Source organism: Trachinotus anak, unplaced genomic scaffold (genome assembly GCF_046630095.1).
Source record: "Trachinotus anak isolate AG129_WGS33_773 ecotype Australia unplaced genomic scaffold, CSIRO_AGI_Tana_v1 ptg000003l, whole genome shotgun sequence".
Lineage (NCBI taxonomy): Eukaryota > Metazoa > Chordata > Actinopteri > Carangiformes > Carangidae > Trachinotus > Trachinotus anak.
In genome coordinates this window covers 2,447,283-2,466,805 of record NW_027273854.1, presented here as the reverse complement: position 1 = coordinate 2,466,805, position 19,523 = coordinate 2,447,283, and the positions used below count along the sequence as shown (strand labels likewise).

The 19,523-nt window shown below is 43.9% G+C and overlaps 2 protein-coding genes across 6 annotated transcripts; one reads left to right on the top strand and one right to left on the bottom strand.

The window, feature by feature from the left end:
* The first annotated feature begins 1,052 nt into the window (after positions 1 to 1,052).
* anapc2 (anaphase promoting complex subunit 2) lies at positions 1,053 to 8,310 on the top strand. The gene is made up of 14 exons (XM_071465472.1): positions 1,053 to 1,421; positions 1,904 to 2,153; positions 2,254 to 2,575; positions 3,101 to 3,233; positions 3,330 to 3,609; positions 4,071 to 4,190; positions 4,326 to 4,443; positions 4,762 to 4,940; positions 5,033 to 5,174; positions 5,376 to 5,451; positions 6,226 to 6,429; positions 6,741 to 6,873; positions 7,373 to 7,614; positions 7,717 to 8,310. The coding sequence occupies exons 1-14, from the start codon at positions 1,323 to 1,325 to the stop codon at positions 7,924 to 7,926; spliced, it is 2,508 nt and encodes an 835-aa protein (XP_071321573.1). The 5' UTR covers positions 1,053 to 1,322; the 3' UTR covers positions 7,927 to 8,310.
* Positions 8,311 to 9,236: 926 nt separating this feature from the next.
* Positions 9,237 to 18,659, bottom strand: LOC139611125 (ras-related protein Rab-35). Of its 5 annotated transcripts, XM_071465493.1 has the most exons (8): positions 18,498 to 18,657; positions 16,457 to 16,987; positions 16,050 to 16,256; positions 13,259 to 13,309; positions 11,617 to 11,740; positions 11,383 to 11,507; positions 10,755 to 10,879; positions 9,237 to 10,455 (listed from the first exon to the last, which is right to left on the bottom strand). In XM_071465493.1, exons 3-8 carry the CDS (start codon positions 16,102 to 16,104, stop codon positions 10,306 to 10,308), a joined length of 630 nt encoding a protein of 209 aa, XP_071321594.1. In that variant the 5' UTR covers positions 16,105 to 16,256; positions 16,457 to 16,987; positions 18,498 to 18,657; the 3' UTR covers positions 9,237 to 10,305. The 5 variants fall into 5 exon arrangements, with proteins under 5 accessions (XP_071321594.1, XP_071321584.1, XP_071321604.1 ...); XM_071465483.1 differs by having other exon boundaries at positions 16,050 to 16,987; positions 18,498 to 18,659; XM_071465503.1 differs by having other exon boundaries at positions 16,050 to 16,987; positions 18,369 to 18,509.
* Between the last annotated feature and the right edge of the window lie 864 nt (positions 18,660 to 19,523).

Genomic DNA, 19,523 nt, shown 5'->3' with positions numbered 1-19,523 from the left:
GTATTTTGAAATCGGTATAAGATTTAATGACCGTCACTCTGATAACATTTATCAGGTAGCATTTATTCTCCTCTTGTTTGCTCTGTTTTCAGGGGATAAACGTGGAACATTTTAGCTGTAAGATAGTACTTATGATCACAATGCGTATCTGCACCGGTTGTAAAAGTTTTATGTTGAATGTTCAAACCGGAAGTATTACTACACTTAATGTGACCAGCTTGACGGTTGTGGAGTCCAGTTGTAATAACTGGGACATTCACGACTATTAAAACACACACACACACACACACACACACACACACACACACACACACACACACACTGTTTACATACCTGCAGTGACACTCTCTAACAGAAAACATGTTTTTGAAATGTTTCGAGGGTAATTTTCGTATTTTTAAACTTGACTTTTCCATATATACGCTCTGTAAAATATCTTCCGTGTTATTTCATTTTTATTTAGTTGTTTATTTTCATTATCTATTCTTATTACTATAATTGTTATTACTGTCATATCAATACAGACAAAGAAAGCATGATTTTGAGCGCGTTCACTATGATTTATAACCAGCACTGATTCACTCCGGTGGACTATCGTAAATATTTTAGTTTGACTGTTAACCGGAAGTAGTACTACACTTAATGTTGCTAGCTTGATGCTTAGGGTGGCTACAAGAGGGCATGAATATTGGAAATATCGGAAATGTTCATGATTAGAAATATAAACTGTAAGAGTTACAGTGGTAAGTAAATGTTAGAAAACTATTAAAATAACGACCGTTACAATAATTATATTAATAATGTTGTACTGATATTAAACACTGCAGTGCCTCGCTATGGCCGCTGGAGGGCAGCAAACGCCCCTTGATTCTCGGGTCATCTGTCAAGTCCATCTCAAACTTCCTGTGAAAACTTCCTGTGAAAACTTCCTGTGAAAACTTCCTGTGAAAACTTCCTTTGAATTTCCAAAATAAAACTCTTACCGCAGTGAGGAGGCTGCCTGCGCGCTGCTGACTGAAGGGGGCGCGTCTGCGCATCTGCTTTGCCTGAAACCACTCGGAAGAAGAAGAAGAAGAAGAAAACTCCGCCGACGAAGAAGAAGTCAACCCGCGATACGCAAACGTTATTTCATTTTCATAACAGAGAATCAATGTGAGCAGTTATAATTAGCAGTTTTCTTTTTAGACGTTAATGAACAAACCTAAGACATGATGCGCGTGTGTACACAGACCTGTGCGACGTTATAACAGGTAAAACGACCCGAAGCGTGAATGTTGCGCTCACATTAGCCAGGTCGTTGTTCCTGAGGAAAGTGTGAGAAGATGGAGGAAAGTGTGATGGAATCGGACCCGGCAGAAATGTCGGGACCCTCAGAACAACACGGGGTCGCTGATGCTTGGGAAACCGTCACAGCAGCTCTGGTGAGTGGGGTTTACCCCCGGACCGGAGGACCCAGAAGGCAGCATGGAGGGAACCGATGCTGCCGAATTCCGTTCAAATATATTACGATTTAAACATTATCTGCTTGTAGCAATGGTTAACACCCAGTGAGATGTGACTTAGGACAATCCCCAAGTTACTGAGGGTTAGTCGGTTTAATTCGGCACATATGAACCTCTGTCTTTCTCTTATTTACCTGTCTCTGTCTTCCTGGTAGACCTTTTCTGTCTGGTTGTGTGCATTTTGTCTGTGCTGTGCTCTACTGGCTGTTTACTTGAGTCTTTGCACAAACCAGCATCAACGAAAAACGCATTTTGACTAGAGGGGGGGTTAAACAGGTTCTGGTGAAACCAAGACCAAGATACTGGCGGAGGTTTAAAAAAAGGTTGAGATCAGTTTGTGAAACACGAACTGATTCGAGGCTGCACTTACCCTGAACCATCTGTCTCTGTACCATTTGCAGGTGTCTCCTGGCGGCTCGGTGACGGAGCAGAGCCTCTCGGACTCCCTGGCCCTGCTGTGTGGTCAGGGTCTGGGCCAGCTGTTGGGCAGCTGGCTGCTGGAGACTCTGCAGATGCGTCTGTCCTCCTCTGTGGTTCCTGAGTTCTGGGCCGGACTCAAACAGCCAGAGAACGAGCTGGAGGAGAGAAGCAGGGCCTGGGTTCTCCTCGCTGCCTTCCGGACGCTGCTGGACCGACTGGAACCTTTCCTGGGCAAGTAGAAAAACTGTGACCGGATAGTTTCACAGTGGATCACTGGTTTTCTCTGTTTATGTCAGCAGACTTTTCAAACGGCTCCTCTTCCTCCTCCTAGGTGGTTTGGAGCGGCTGGGAATGTGGCAGGATGAGGGCCACGGTGGTCTCCGTGGCCCGGGGCCCAGGGGCCTCCAGGAGCGAGCCTTCACCATCATCAGGGCCCTCCTCCTCTTCTCCCCTTCCCCTGTTCTCCAGGAGCGAGTGCTAGAGTTTTACAGCAGGACCTTCTCTGTGTATATGAACCAGGAGGGGGAGGCTGAGGACGGGGCCGAGGCCCCTGACGGCCCCGAGGGAGGGGTCTGTCGGGGCTGTGGGGTCCCAGCACAGCAGTGCTGGTGTCAGGAGGCTCTGGAACAACTACAGGAGCTCAGCCACATCCTGTGAGTGGACTCAGGAAGAGGGACAGCCGACCATTTCCACACACCCTGAAGTTATTTCTCAAATTCACAGCTTATCTTATGTTTATAATATAATACTGTTTTTCTTTTGTCAACATCCTCTGCTGCACTAATCAATAGTTTTATTCTGTAAAATGTTGTGAAATGTTGTACAAACCCTCATAGAACAACCTCTAACTCTGCAGTTTGCTTCAGCTTTTTATCCTGTTTCAGTTTTAGTTTTACAGCGTTTCAGAGTTTCCAGCAGCAGCAGGCGACAGTGATGAAGCTTCTGTCCTCTGCCTCCTCAGCAGACAGACACAGTCAGAGAGCAGCTGCGAACACGGTGCAGCATGTAGCAGCTAAAGAAACAGATGTTTCCCTCACAGAACACAGAGTTTTAAATTCAACTAAACAAGCGTTAAAATTAAAACTATATCTGAAAATGGCCACCAGAGGGTATTGGACGTACATCTCATGTTTATGTTTTAATGAATGGTTGATTATAATTTTTTTACGTGGTTGTAGGTCCAGGCTCCAGCTGCTGGAGTGGGTCAGCTCCGAGGCCGTCACCTCCATCCTCCACAAGCTCATCGAGCAGCGAATGGAGCAGCACTGCAGGGGCGAGTACGAGTGCTCCTTCCTGCTGGAGTTCCAGGAGGTAAAACAACACCATCAGTTCACGCTAGTGAGCACGAGCCCCTCGTTAGCCGTTAGCCGGTAGCTAATGGGTGTTTGTTTGTTTTTGTGTGAGCAGTGGCTGGAGCTGGTGCTGGGCTGGCTGAGCAAAGTGTTTGCAAGTGAGGCAGACGCAGACTGTCCAGTGCCTGCTCCCAGCGTTCCCAGCGTTCCCAGCGTTCCCAGCGTGCCCAGCGTGCCCAGCGTGCCCAACGTGCCCAATACACCCATTGCTCCCAGTTTCCAGGCCGGCCAGCCCGCCAGCTCCGCCCTGAAGCAGTGGAGATGCCACATGCACCAGTTCTTCTGCAGGATCTACGTCAACATGAGGATCGAAGAGCTCTTCAGCATCATCAGAGGTGGGGGAGAAACAGCAGATGTTACTGGTTTTGCTGGTTGTGTCCGTGCATGTTTTTAAAGTCAACCAGTCATGTTTTAATCAGAATGACTGGAAAGGTAAAAGAGCTTTTTCGTTTAGTTATAAAAGATCTTTTTTGCACAAACCTGATTCTTTTTTTAACTCAGTCAGTTTTTGAAGGTGTATATTTTCAGGCTGAGGGTTTCTACCTGCTCCAAGTCTTAATATGCTAAGCTAGGCTACATTTGTTGTGGATTTATCTCCATCATGGACACTGAGGAACGTAATTAATCTCTATGAAATCAGAGATTTCCTGAGATGTCAGTGTCACTTTTTAAAGGTTAAAATCTGCACGTTGACAGTTTCTTTCTGTTGCTGTTATGAACTTAAACATTTACATGCACACACTCAGAGTTGTGGGATTTCTTTCTTATGTTTATTTCCATGTTTCCTTTCTATCAGATTTCCCAGAATCCAAAGCTGCCATTGAGGATCTGAAGTTTTGTCTGGAAAGAACCAATCAGAGACAGCAGCTTCTCACCTCATTGAAATCTGCCTTTGAGAGTCGCCTTCTGCATCCAGGTCAGTGTTAGTGAAGCGTGAACCTGTGTCTGTTTCTGAACCTGTTCAATGAACAAGATGCAACACGGGAATGAGACGGTTCTGAAGACACCTGTTATACTGAGTCTCTGTCTCTGCTGCGCCGTCCGTCCTCAGGCGTTCACACATCTGATATCCTGACTGTTTACATCTCGGCCATCAAGGCCCTCAGAGAGCTCGACCCCTCCATGGTCATCCTGCAGGTCGCCTGCCAGCCCATCCGCAAATACCTCAGGTGAGTCGCATGTAGGTTTTTTTTTAAATCTTAGTTTGAACAGAAGAATAGATTATAATCACAGTGGCATGTTACAGTTTTGAGTTTGTATAATCTTGCTCATTATGAAGTGAAATCGTTGGTGGCGTCCAGATGAGTGTTTGCACTGAATGTGACATCATGTTCACGAGATCAGCACAGACAAAAACATAAGGCCTCCACCTGTTGCTGGTGCAGAGGCATAAAAATCCGAATTTGCAGAAAACAAACTATTAATGAAGCAAAAAAATTGAACTAAAACACAAAAACGGATCATTAAGCCTCTCTGGTGCGTTTCAGGACGCGGGAGGACACGGTGAGGCAGATTGTCGCCGGTCTCACCGGAGACGCTGAGGGCTGCACCGACCTGGCCTCCGAGCTGTCCCGAGGTGACCCCGTGACTCTGGAGATGCAGGACAGCGATGAAGAAGGCACCCACCCAGAGGACTGGACTCCAGACCCCACCGACGCCGTGCCAGGTCAGCGAATGCATCATGTGTTAATACATGGTGGCGTTCATTTATCTGAACCTCACTCACACTCTGATGTGTCTCCTCTGAACATTTGTCAGATAAAATGGGCTCAAAGCGTCGATCGTCAGACATCATCAGCCTCCTGGTCAGTATCTACGGCAGCAAGGACATCTTCATAGACGAGTACAGAGCCGTGCTGGGGGACAGACTGCTGCACCAAGTCAACTACAACACCGCCAGGTACGTCTGCACAGACACGCGTCCTCTGCAAACCTGTGATCACAACTTCGATGTTGATGTGAATGAGTCTGAAACTTGACCTGTAGGTTATGGAGCCGTTCAACTCACTGGACTAATGGGAAAAACATTTTTTATAAACAAGGGTGAAACATGAAGCCATTGATTATTTTGAGTGTTTTGTCTTCTGTGGTCTGTCTGTAGGGAGATTCGTAACGTGGAGCTGCTGAAGCTCAGGTTCGGAGAGTCTCACATGCATTACTGTGAGGTCATGTTGAAGGTAAACACCGACACGACGTGTTAGTCAAACTGTCCCACAGGCTGTAAAACCCTCATCACCGATCCGATAACACTGACTCACATATTCAGTTTGTTTTTCATCTCTTTGCATCTTCGGGGTTTAAGTGGAGAATTTTACTTTTATCACAGTCTATAGAAATAAAACTGACTTTCACTACTGTTTACTAGGAAAATACAATGGTTTTAAATTCTAAATCTATAATTTCCACCTGTGGATAGAGACAGGAAATAATTCCTGTTTCTACAAGGGTGTTAAATTTTCTTAATTCAAGTTGAATTTGCAGTTGAGACATATTTATAAATCATAATATTTATTACAGTAACACTGTGTATTAGATATGTTTAAATCTCCACACAGTCTAAAGGTAGATGTCCATGTGTTTGTGATTATAAAGCAGGTCTAGGTTCTATATTAATACTGTGAAAGTATCAAAGTCTCAGTCCACAGAGAAATGCACACAGCCTGTATTCAGAAACTGAGCCTTAAAACCAGCCGTCAGGACTTCTGGAACTTTGTGATGTCAGAGGCTCAGATCCTCTCCTCTGATTGGCTGACTGACCTGTTGTTACTAGAGCTCCAGAGAGAAGCCTGAGAGAGGAGATGTAAAACTACACTGAGATGGTTTTTGGTTCTTAAAACCACAAATATATCTTCTGATGGAGATCAACACTTCAGATAAAACACAGGAAAACTGTAAAACATGGGACCTTTAAATAAAAGTGAAACACAATGTCTCTCGTCCCTCTCGTCCAGGACATGGCGGACTCTCGCAGGATCAACAGCAACATCCGTGAGGAGGAGTCGAGGCTGAGCGAGGAGGAGCAGCCCCCCCTGTCCCTGTCGGCCATCATCCTGTCATCCGAGTTCTGGCCGACGCTGAAGGAGGAGAAGCTGGAGCTGCCTCCGCTCGTCTGCCAGGCCATGGAGGCCTACACACACCGCTACGAGAAACTCAAGGTGGAGTTCACCTGCTGCTTCCTGCTTGTACCAGTGGTGGTTTTGTGTGTTTTTGGTGGTGAACTATAAATCAGACGCTGCAGACTTTAGTTAACCTTTGTTTGTTGCTTTCAGTATTTTATTTTCACATGGATATGCAGTTTTTAGCAGGAGTTTTATATTTTTGGCCACATTTCAGTCAGAAGTGTTCCATCAAAAACGCTGTGACATCACTGATTCTGTGTGTGAGCGGAAACACAAGCATCAGCAGCAGCAGATTTACCGTCTGACGATCTTCACTCTGTAACATCAGCCTGTCGTCTGTGTCTCAGGCCATGAGGACGCTGAGCTGGAAGCCTCACCTGGGTTCAGTCACTCTGGACGTGGAACTGGAGGACCGGACCCTCACCAACCTCACCGTCTCTCCCATCCAGGCCGCCATCATCCTGCACTTCCAGGACAAAAGTACAGTCTTTCATTTCCAACAGGATTATTGTTGAGATGCTGCTGAGCATTCTGGGAAATCCTCGTATTTTCCATCTTAACAAGAGTGTTGAGTGTTGATTTAAATTTCTAATTGAATCTTGAGCTTGATTTGTGCTCATGTGCCCATCCAACTCCACACTGGTTTTTCACAGTAAAACTTCTTCATTCACATCTTTCATATGGTTTTTACTAAATCTTGTGTCAGGAAATTGAACTTAAAAGATCAACAGTATCATCATCAGTTACCGTCAAATTTCACTTCTCATAAAGTTGCTTCAAAAGTTCACCAGAGTTCATCTTGTGGCTGAGTGTGATTCCTCCTCCTGAATACATACAAGTTACTGGTGCTTATGTTTTGTTGCAGTTAGAAAAGACAGTCAGGTTTTCCAGGTGTTGACCTTTAACCTTGTTGTTATCACTCACTCCTCTGTGTCGCCAGAAAGAAAAAGATGAAATGAAAATGTTTGGTGTCCGTCAGGTTCTTGGACGCTGGAGGAGCTGAGCGTGAAGCTGGGCGCCCCGAAGGAGCTGGTGCACAGGAAGCTCGCCCTGTGGCAGCAGCACGGCGTGCTGAGGGAGGAGACGGGCGGGCGCTACTACGTGGTGGAGACGGGTTCATCCAAAGAGAAGATGGAGAGAGGAGTGATGCTGATCGACAGCGACGAGGAGAGAGACTCCAAAACCACCACCCAGTCCGAGCAGAGGGAGGAGAAGCTGCAGGTGCGTACACACACACACTCAAACACACAACAACAGTTAACAGAGTGAAAAGTGACTGCACGCCAAGAAGCCTCTGAAAACAATGAGTCTGTGTCTCTGCAGCTGTTCTGGGCCTACATCCAGGCCATGCTGACCAACCTGGACAGCATGACACTGGACCGAATCCACTCCATGCTCCGGATGTTCGTCGCCACGGGACCCGTTGTTACGGAGATGGACGTCAACGAGCTGGAGGCCTTCCTGCAGAGGAAGGTGAGGGAGCATCAGCTGATGGCCTCTGCAGGCGTCTACAGACTCCCCAAATCCAACTGATGAGGGAGGAGGAGGAGGAGGAGGGCAACTGTGACGCTGCATTCATGTGCTGTGGGAAATATGAAAATACTGTTCTCCTCAGCCTCTGGGTGAAAAAACTCTCTGAAAAAACTTTCAGTCAGATTAACTCTGACATCACCCACAGGTAAGTATGGGTCAGTTTCAGGTTAATCCAACAGCCTGTAGAACTGGATTTTCCTGTGATTGGAATGCAGCATCGTTTTATGAAGGCTATTCCTCTGAAAGGTTTGTTTTTCAAAATAAAAGCACTTCCACCCTCTTCAGCGTCTGTGGACAGTGTTAAAGCTGCAGCTGGAAATCAAGTTGTGCATGTTATTGGTGTTAAACACTGAAGTATAATTATAAAAGCTCTTTAAAGTCTCATGTGTGTTTGAACTGTTTTCATCATCATCATCTCTGCTGCATCTGAGCTGCACAGACACCGTGTGACAAGTTTCCAGCTGCAGAGTTTTGGCGTCATTATGCTGCTTTTTCCTGCAGCAGTCAGTTGAAGCGTCCACGTTACAGCCCTGCACTGTGCAGGACCCTGCTCAGCCCTGTCGATGATGGGCTGCAGGCAGATTTATACCAGGTTACTTGAGTTCAGCAGTGGAACGTAACGAAGTACATTTACACATGCTGAACTCAAATGAATTTGAGGTACTTGTACACTACTCAAGTATTTCCATTTAATGCATCTTCTGTACGACTGCATTTCAGAGGGAAATTTTATTATATCTGACAATTTGAGTTACTAGTTGCTTTTCAAATTAAGATTTTTATATTAAAACAATAATCCCATCCTTTTACTGAAGCACCACTGTCACTGCAGAACTTCTATCTGTGATTGAGTATTTCTACACTCAACAGCTAAGCCTTGTTTAGTTGCTGTAACAAATTCAGGGTTTTGTACCATAACAGACATTTAGTTATCAGTTTCCAGTTTCCCATCAACAGCTCATTCGTTAACTTTCATGAGATGTCTGAGTGATCAGGATGATTTTCTAGTAATTGGAGCTCAAGTTAGTACAATGTGTTCCCTCTGCTGGACCGAAACTCGTGTACAAGAAGTCACTGTTCAAACCAACACAACCATTGTAAATTCCAGCAGCTCACTCAGTGCATCAGTGTCGTACAGACATACTGTATTTACAACACAGGAATTCAGTTGGGGAAAAATATTTTTCCAACCTTAAGACAATTTTTTTTAGTAACAGATGGTTCATCATTTCAGGAAAATTGAATTTTACATGAATTATTGTTCCAGCTGAAGCACTGCTCTGTAGGAGGAAATGTTTTTTGATGCACAGTCTGGATTTATTGCTTTATTTGGATTTGGATTTGCTAGGCAACAGATTTACATTTAAAAAAAAACAACAACAACATACTAACGACTCAAACATTTTGGGCTCTTATTTGTCTCGAGGTTACACATACTGTAGTCGTAGATTACTGGCCTCATTCGAGTGAATTAAGGCATACATACACTGGACTGCACTCGTCACACTGTTAGCATGTCAAGGTTACGATTTAGTAACAACTGCCACCAGTTCCCTTTCAGTGGTAAAACACTTGTTCTGTATAAAGAAAAAGAAAAAATGTCGGCACATACCAGTGGTTCACCAGAGCAAAGTTAAAGGACCATATCAGTGTTGTTGTATGTGTTAGCTATTTTACCACAGTTAGATACACTTGACCTCTCACCAACACACTTCAAAGCAGATTGTAGTGTTTTTGATTTATCAGTGAATTTTATCCACTTTTATCACCACAATATGAAAATCAGCTCCCAGAGACGTGAAACCTGGTACAACATGGCTGCTCTGACTGTTTCAGTTGCGTTCTTAACAGTGGACTGAACATCGTTCTGGCTGGGACTGTCAGTCAAGAAAAATAAGCTATTTGATTGGTCATCAGGAAATTGTAATTGGCCCTTTTTACTATTTCCTGTCAGGTTATTTACCAAACAGTCACCAGATGAATAGATTATAAAAATAATCATTACATGCAGAAGACATTTTAACCAGTGAACTCCTCCATCCTCAGGCTTCCTAATAAACAGATCAAAAATCTAAAACACTACAGCATGCTTTGACTTGTAAGACATGGGCTGAAAAAAACTTAAAAAAAGAACAGAATGGTCCTTTGACTCATGTAACCTCCAGGCTGCTACATGTTGTCAGTGCTGACAGACTGAATCTCTCAGCCTCAGTTACTTTAACAACCTGTGGACTGTTGTGTTGCAACTTGGCTTCGCAAAGAGTGAACCGCACAGTTTGAAACACATAACACTTATCTCCTAAGGCACAGTTTTCTCAATCTTCTCTGCTGTTTGTCTTAAGCGATGAGCGGTAAGTGGCCTTGGTGTCCGCCTGCGTCTCAGCAGCATTTCTTCCCTCTCTTCCTGCGGTCTCGGTCTCTCTGGGCGTTGATGTTGACCGTGTCCTTCTCCCGCTCTCGCTCCCTCTCGGCTCTGTTCTGGCTCTGCTTCTTGGCCCGGAGCACCATGCGGGTGAAGGCCATGAACATCTGAACAGAGGAGCAAACACACTGAACCTTCACAGCTTTATGAAACTGTTCTTCACACACCTGATGTTTGTGTCCTTAAAAATGTATATGGAGAAAACATGAGTTCATAGTTTAACATACACATGCATCAATAACATTGCCCTGCTTGACACAAGTAGATGTGTGAACTTCAACCTCAGCTTTAAGTTAATTTTAACAGAAAAAAATCTTAATAAAGACATCAGTGCAAATATTGTTATAATCAGTGTAAATACTGTTATATAAACGAAGCCACTGCACACAGGACGTCCTGAAGTTACCTCTTCTACGTTTATGTTCTCCTTGGCGCTGGTCTCAAAGACCCGAACACCCACCGACTCCCCAAAACGCACAGCATCCTGGGTATCCACCTGTTTCCTGGCAGGGTCGTCATTCTTGTTTCCCACTGAGAAAGAGCAGGAACTTTATCTCGGCACTAATCTACCTCTCCAATGTGAAAACTGGGAGAGGTTGAAGAACTGTTTGTTTTAAGGGCTGGCACAATTTCAACATTTATTATTTTAGTCAAATTGAATAAACAGACAAAAACCAACAATGAATTTATCTGAGTAACATGCATTTACTGTGTAGCCACAACCTGACTGAGCTGCTGCTTTGACCTCAGCTCCAAAAAGTGTTAACAACTCATTAAGAGTCACACGTTTCTTTTATGATGATAAACTAAGTGAACTTCCTGATGTTTTTCTACAGAATCTCACACTTTGAACATTTCCAGGAACATTTTTATGCAGAAATTTTACTTTGTTCCTGGATCATAAAGAAGTTTCTGAAGCAGCTCACAACCCTGACTGTCCAACCTATAAATGTGAGAATGTTTAACCACACTCCACCATGCAGATAACATGAATCTATGACCCTTTCAAACTCTCGTTAACACAGCTGACTCACCCAGGATCTTGCAGACACTGTCACAGTTCTGGGAGATTTCATTTAACCACCTCTTAACATTCACAAACGACTCTGGATTCGTCACGTCGTAAACGATAATGACACCGTGCGTGTTTCTGTAGTATCTGGAGAAGAGGAGATGAAGCAGAATGAAATGGGTGATAAACCACCAAGCTAAAATAAAGTGAGGAAAACTCCTGAACATTTAACGAGCTTTGGTCTGGAGATGATTACGTTGATGTGATGGTTCTGAATCTCTCCTGCCCCGCCGTGTCCCAGATCTGCAGCTTCACCCGCTCCCCTTCGATGTCGACTGTTCGGATCTTGAAGTCGACACCGATGGTGGTGATGTAGCTGCCTGCAGGAGAGCAGCGACCCATCAGAGAGCAGCAGATGGCACAGACACCATACACTGTGCTGTACGTGAGGCACATGACCTCCATGCATCAGTGTTTGTCCCGTGACAAATACAGAAGATACAAGCTCCAACATTAACATCAGAACAACAGGACGACATCTTGGTTTAGATCGTCAAAGCTTGTGTTGCTTTCTTTCATCCTGGGCTTTAAAATTTGTTGTTTTGGCCATTTTCAATTTTAATAAATCAACATGACATCTTGTGACAGGAAGTGGAGTTAGGGCAGCAGCATGAACAATGACAGGTTGTAAACAATCCTCCACTTTTACAGATAAAACTGTTGATTATATTTTCCAGTGAAACTTGGAAAAAGAGTCTGATCAAAATCAAGTGTTTCACCTTGTGAACATGTTCATATGACGTTTTATGTAAATGAAGACATATGATGAGTGAAATAATCAGTCAACACCATGACTGAGTGTTTCCACCTTGAGCTGCAGTGAACCAATGAACAATAAAAACTGATTCAGACAGTCAGGGACCCACACGTCAGAGAACCTGAGGAACCAATCCTGTCAACTTGTAGGGATGGGGGGCGGAGCTACATAAACCTGAAACCTTGTCAGTACAGAGAGCCAGAGTTAGCATTAGCACAATCACTAATACTGTGTCAGCCACTGCCAGTTACAAGCAAGCAAACAACATAAATAACAGATGTCAGATATTTAAAAGGTCCCATGTTGTATAAAGTCCATGTGTTTGTGATTATAAAGCAGGTCTAGGTTCTATATTAATACTGTGAAAGTATCAAAGCCTCAGTCCACAGAGAAATGCACACAGCCTGTATTCAGACACTGAGCCTTAAAACCAGCCGTCAGGACTTCTGTGGCTTTGTGATGTCACAACAAAGCAGTCACTGCACTCAGCCACGCCCCAAGCCCCGCCCACCTGGACCCACCATCCAGCCTTGCAGGATTTGATTTCTCTGAGTGTTTACCTGAGATATGCTTTTTTTTTTTTTTTTTTTTTTTTTTTTTTTTTTTTTTTTTTTTTTTAACAAGATAGGCTCAGATCCTCTCTTCTGATTGGCTGACTGACCTGTTGTTACTAGAGCTCCAGAGAGAAGCCTGAGAGAGGAGATGTAAAACTACACTGAGATGGTTTTTGGTTCTTAAAACCACAGATATATCTTCTGATGGAGATCAACACTTCAGATAAAACAAAGGAAAAGTGTAAAATATGGGACCTTTAATACAATCAATATCTTTGAAGAAGCTTGTTGTCATTATAAATAAAGAGTTCCATATTCTATGTCCACCCATCCCCCAACATGTTCATCCAAAAATCTGCCTCCTCTGGAGCTCGCGACAGGTTCGAACAGCTCTGATAAACCCTGGAGATAAGATGACTCGTCGTGATAAAATGCTTTCGCATCTCTGGTTTCTGAACACGCGAGGTTGATAAATATGAGCCCTGGTATTACTTTCATGTGACTTACACACAGTTATGGTAACTCACCAGAGAAGGAATTGTCTGCGAAGCGGAGCAGGAGGCTGCTCTTCCCCACATCTGAGAGAGAAACAGAGACCAGAGGGACAGGATTAACAATTGACCCACTTAAAAAAAACAGACAAACCAGTTATGTGTATAGTTTACTCTCAGAATGACGAGACCATCCCATCCACACTGACAGCCTCCTTCCAGTAATGTCATAACCCAAATATGTGGGCAAAGGTTAAACCAAGTAAGAAATAAGGGCAGGTTGAATTCATAAAACCTGAGGATCACATCTCTAAATAACCTGCTGAAAACTGCCCTGAAAGAACCAGTGGCAACTTGTTAGAAAGAGATTTGACGAACCAGAATGAAGCAGCAGCAGAATGGGAGGTCACATAATCACTCACAATATTTTAAGCTCAATTAAAAAACAGTCTCTCTAAGAAATGAAGTGTAATATCTGATGTGGAAAATGTCCCCTTACTTTAACATACACTGGCAAAGAATACATGTCATTATCATTTATCACAATACTGAGGATTTGTTCCTCACCACTACGGAGTCCAAGAAGCGACAAATATCACCAACAGCCTGCCGGACCAGTCAAAGCATTTTGGTTTGTTTAAACAGCCCGATCACAGACACCAGAACAGTTGACTGTCTGTCCACTAACGCCACAAAAACCTGTCAACATTCAGAATATGTCCTCATACAAAACTCAAACAGACGTAGATAGCTGTGTTTATGTTCCAATGAGGACCTCCTCCCTCCATGAAACCGGGAATCGTTTGGAAACATTACAGGAAATGCTTTTCAAAGGATTGTTCCACTAAAGGAATATAAAACCCTGGTGATAATATCACCGGGAGTCCACCTTGAATCCTTTACAAGTCAACTGTAAAACAAAGGCATGAACGGAGAGCCAGCTCTGAATTGGAAATCTTTCAAAATGTGTCTGAGGTGTAAATTTGCAGAATAAAAAGGGACAAATCTTCCTGAAAGCATCTCCTCACAGGCCACTGAGGTTTCACCCACACCACTGATTACTGCTTTTACAACGTGTGTGGTGTTCGGTTTGCTGGACTGGAGAAAGTGCTGAAAAGCGAAACTAAGCTCCGCAGCGGACAGCAGTGATACAATGAAATCTAATCACTGTACAAAAATAATTTCCTGCTGGGAGGAAGGTGAGGTACGGTGACTCAGCGTTTCCTCCAGCGGGTCTAAAAACAGATTTTTTTTTTTAATGTCCCCAGTCACCTTCATAATGTCACAGAATCAGCTTTAATATCCAACTCACATAAGAACAAGTGGAAAAACATCAACGTCTCCTAATAAACAGAAGTTCTGTGACTTCTTACACTGAAACGACGAGAATTCAATGACAACCTTTGATCTGTGTCAGTGAGAAAACAGGAACCGGTAAAATAAAAACGCAGCAGCAGTGATTCTGCCGGATCTCTGAGGCTTGTTTCAATCTTCCATGTGATGTCTGAACCACTTTGAAGCAAGTCTGAAGCTTCACTAACAACCAAACACTGAGGGGCTGCGAGCTGCAGCTCCTCTAACGACCACCAGAGTCTGGCTCCAGCAGTGAGTCCGTCCCCACAGACTCCGTGTTCAAGTGTCCAACTTTACAGCACAAATAAACACGTCTACAGCCTGGTACAGAAACGAATTTCCTCCTTCGTGACGACTGTACGGGCTGAATTTTATAGAACTCACCTGTTTACATTTTTACTAAGGACTAAAGTGATGGAGAATTGAGGGCGTGGCCTCTTTGAGTGACAGGTGGGGGAGTTTATGCTCGTCACAATCAGACATTAACCAAAGTCTCAGCTCCACACATGCCCCACCTCTTTGCCCATTTTTGGATTAGCTGGGAGTTAGGGGCGGAGTCAGTCACTGCCAAGATGGTGACAGTGGAGCAGCTCACTCTGAGCGTCCATCTTTATTTGCAGTCTATGCCATGAACCAGTTGATGGTTTTCTGTGTCAGAACTTGTGACCTTCACTCTAATGAGCTTCTTTTGACCCCTGATACATATAAATAATACTTGTTGTTATTCAGCCTTTGAAGTAGAGACTTTGAGAATGTGATACCTGGATGCAGCATTTTTTCATGTCCAGGTCAGGTCAACAGAAGCAGAGGGAGATGAAGGTCACAGTTTCTGACACAGACCATTATGGCGACACTGCGGTTGTGGGTAATTTGCTGAGGAATCCTCAGAACACACATTCTCTACACTCCTGCTCGTTTAAACCTTACGAAACCTGTGGTTCCCAGACTGTGGGGGGCACAGAGCCATTGTACTGCAGAGGCACACATGACCGAGGGGGTGTGGAGTAATACTTAAGTTGAATAGACCATTGTCACATCGGACATTTAGACTCATCAAACACAGATAAAACCAATGATTAATTGCTGCACTGCACAAATACTGAAACTCAGTTCATGGTATTCATCTCGTCTGTTGCCTTCCTGCTATAACAAGTTGTGTGTCTGTTGTGTGTTTTGCCTCTGAAAGCTTTTTTATTTGAACACTAGCAGCTAATAAGGACCATGTTTTACAAGTATTGTGCAGTTCATCTTCTTGATAATGTTATTTCAATGAAAATCTACTTGGCTCCTTTTGTTACTCGTTTCCCAGCTGATAAAAAGGTGTAGTGGTGTAGAGGGTAATTTTTGGGCTTCTAAAAGTTGACACAAAAACTATGGGATCCACTGACCCGTATTGTTTATCGTATTAATGCTATTTGTCTCCTCTAGGACCGCATAGACAACATGCTTTGTTAAAAACTCAAAATGCACTAACTGGAGTCTCCAATGATGAGCAGTTTAAAGAGATGATTGTAGTCTTTCCCCGCCATCTGGATGGCCTCGTACTGTATTTCCAAGTAAAATCAGTTTCATAGGAGGAGGTGATTTCCCTTCTCTTCCCAGTGTTGTGTGTTTGTTCCACCTCCCGATGCTACAAGCTCAAAGTAGCACTAGAAGTTGTCCGAAAATCACAGGCACTCCCCTGCCGATAAGAGAACATTTCCAGTTGAATTTCTCCACTTTTTAGTTCTGATTTATCCTTAAAGTTTTAGTTCAAACATTCACATCATTCTCTCTGGTTTCAAAGTGAAACCACAGCAGCCAGCAGAGTATGAAACATTTCTTGAGAGCTGTGCATTTATGATTCATGCTTAACGGCTACGACAGTCCGCGTGGTTCCACCTTAGTTCCAGTTCCACCCAATGAAACTCCTTCGGGGAATTTCCAACTTGTGACGACTCATTGAGTTTGATATCCACGGTTCTTTCAGTGCAGCGTGGACGCTCCCTCCCGTCCCCTTTGGATGCAGTCCCACATGTAATGTAACGTCTTCACAGAGGTCTACACTTTTAAACACTGACAGTCACTCTCAGGCTCCGTGATAGAGGGGTGACATTTTGTGGTTGTTGCTCTGACAGCCAAATGGACGGGTGACTTCACAACTGATGGTAAATCCAGTTATTGCCAGTTATTGCTCTGAACTCCCCCAATGCTCATCCATTAGCTCCATCCCTTATTTAGAATAAGTGAGAAACTAAGATGTTCCTCTTTTCACAAGGTTCAGTAGTGGTTACATCTGCTGAGGTTCCTTTCAGTTGATCCCTTAATTTCACTTCAGTTCCTCTGGTGGTCGGGTAAAAAGTCAACCATTCCCTGTTTCATTATAAGACAATGGTCTCACTTCTCACTTCTTCAGCCCAGGTTTAAAAGGTGCTAAACAAGAAAAGAGGAAAAGGTAATATGATGTTAGACCAAATTACATCAATCAAGCAGTTCACCACAGTTCATTTTTGATTGCTGTTTGCAGAGTGTGCCTCTCCTTGCCTCCCTCCCTGTTCTTCAAACAACAGCTGAGTCACTAAATATAACTTCCTCATCCTGCTTTATCCACCCCCATCCTATAACTTAGCTGGATAAGCTAGGAGGCAACAACACAAGCTCCCTGACTGTCAGTCTGAAGCTAAGATAAATTAGGGAAGTAGGGCTAGGCTAGCTAACGCTGGGAAATTTTCCATGAAAACAGGAAAGGCTGCCTTTCAAAGTGTTTAATGGGACTTTGCTAGTGCGAGCAAATCTAGTCCCAGTAAGGGTCTTTTGCAGGCCGGGAATCCCCGCTTAAAAACGATGCATTAATGATTCTTTGCATATCAGCAGAGGTAAACACATTGTCCAACACAATTACAGCTCTTGTTGAGTCTTCCAGTACACATCCTTCAATTCGGCTTCCACGCACCCCCCCCTGTCCGCGTTTGTTTGGATAAAAACATGTAATTTGAGTCAGTTTTCGCCGGTGGCCCGGAGCTGAGGACAGCTGTGTGACGTGCAGTAAATAAACACAGAAATTAGCACGCGGTCAATAAACGACGAATCAAGGTTCGATACCCGCTTTGTGTCAGGAAAAAAGTCTTGAGTCATTTAGTAAGAGATACGAACACTTGCCGAAAGTCAAGATGATTATTGCAAAGATTTTGAACGCAGTTTGGCGTAAAATTCCATCAGTCAGGACAGGTCAGCGGCAGGACAGTGGCAGCTCCACCGGGACAACGGGAGGTCGCCACGAAAATGAAACTGTAATTGTAGAGGAACAGCGGTAATGAACCTGTGTTTTATGAACCTGGTTACAGTTAAGCCACTGAAGCGAGGAGGCTCACATGAGATACCGACCAACAGCCCCCCTTGTCCGATACGTCTGAGGGAACGTTGAGCCAAACAGCCCTCCATAATCTCCTACTTTTAAGAAATGCAATTAAATGAGGTCACATGTTAGCCTGTGTTCCCCGCGAAGACAAGAGAATAACGTCTTAAAAGGCGCACTTCAATTCGGCATACATTAAATAACTTCATACTCACTCGTTAAATCACAGTTTATTTCAACGGCCATGTAAGAGTCGACTGCCCGGACATTTTCCGCAGGAGGTGATCCACAAGAGAAAACAGCAAATTAAATACGATTTTCTTCGCGTTAAGCGCTCACTTCTTCAACCGGAGAAACAAAGAAGCCTGAACAACTCATAAAGACACTAGTGTTTGTTTGTTTATGGAGTGTGTGGATGTCGATAAGCAAGAAAACGTAAAAAACTTCCAGATTTCTCACACAGTCTGGAGTGACGGTCTCCGGGCCCGACCCCGGCCTGCCTGCCGCTGACTTGCACCCACACTCAAGACGTCAGAAAACTTCTCCCCCCGAAGAAACTTTTAAACGAGCCTGTTTATAAAAACGTACTGCGGTCGTTTTGTGTCCTTGGAGCTCGGTTGGCGGGTCATGTTGACAGATCCGCGGTAGACGCAGTTTTCGCCCCGGTGAGCTCCCCTGGATCGCGGCTCCGGTCGGAACGTCTCCCCGCCGGCCACACCTGCCCGTCTGCAGCTGATGACCCACTCTCATCATCTGGTGATGCGTTCAGGTCGTGTGGGAAAACCCCACACTCTGTGCAACCGCGGTGTCCCAACTCAGGCTGTATTACTGCACCTCATATTTTATGAACTTCATTTAGTTTATATGAGAGTATACAAAAATAAAGGATAGAATAAAATAAAAGGAGACAAGGTCACTGCTAATAAGAGACAAAATTGTTGGATATACGAATATTCCGGGTCCATTTTTTTTGTTTTTTTTTATCCCTACAGTGCTTTAAAATTGGATTTTATCTCATTCTTTAACTACTAAAATCAGCATTTCCAGTCACAAAGGGCTGATTAAGCCTTTGCCATGTTTAACACAGACAGACAGTGAAGTTACAAGTTTAAAATATTCTTCAGTTATCCTTCACTATTTAGGGTTTTTACAGTGAATTGATTTTGAATTGGGACTTTTGTGAAATGAAACTACTAACAACACAAGCACTGATGTCGCCATCCCAGTTTCATTATTGCAACAGCAGCAGGATCCAATGTCCGGTCAGCTAATGTTGACTCATTTTTCCGTCCACGGCCTGTTCCACCCTCAGCTTTGACAAGTAGTAAAAGTGCTAGAAATGCATTAGTAATTCCATCATGATTTTGATTTGAGACAACTGCTTTAGTAGGAATGAATCTCAAAGAAAAGAGTGCAATAATCCAATATTCTGTGCAGGATTTAAAGCAGCACATTAACTAACGTTTCTTATCCATCTAATAATATATAGATGACAGGTCAGTGAACATGTTTGATTGGCACAGAGAGAGAGAGAGAGAGAGAGGAATAACCTCAGCCTCTTTCATTTCATGTAATCAAAAGCTTTATGCTGATTATCTATCTGCCTACAGACAG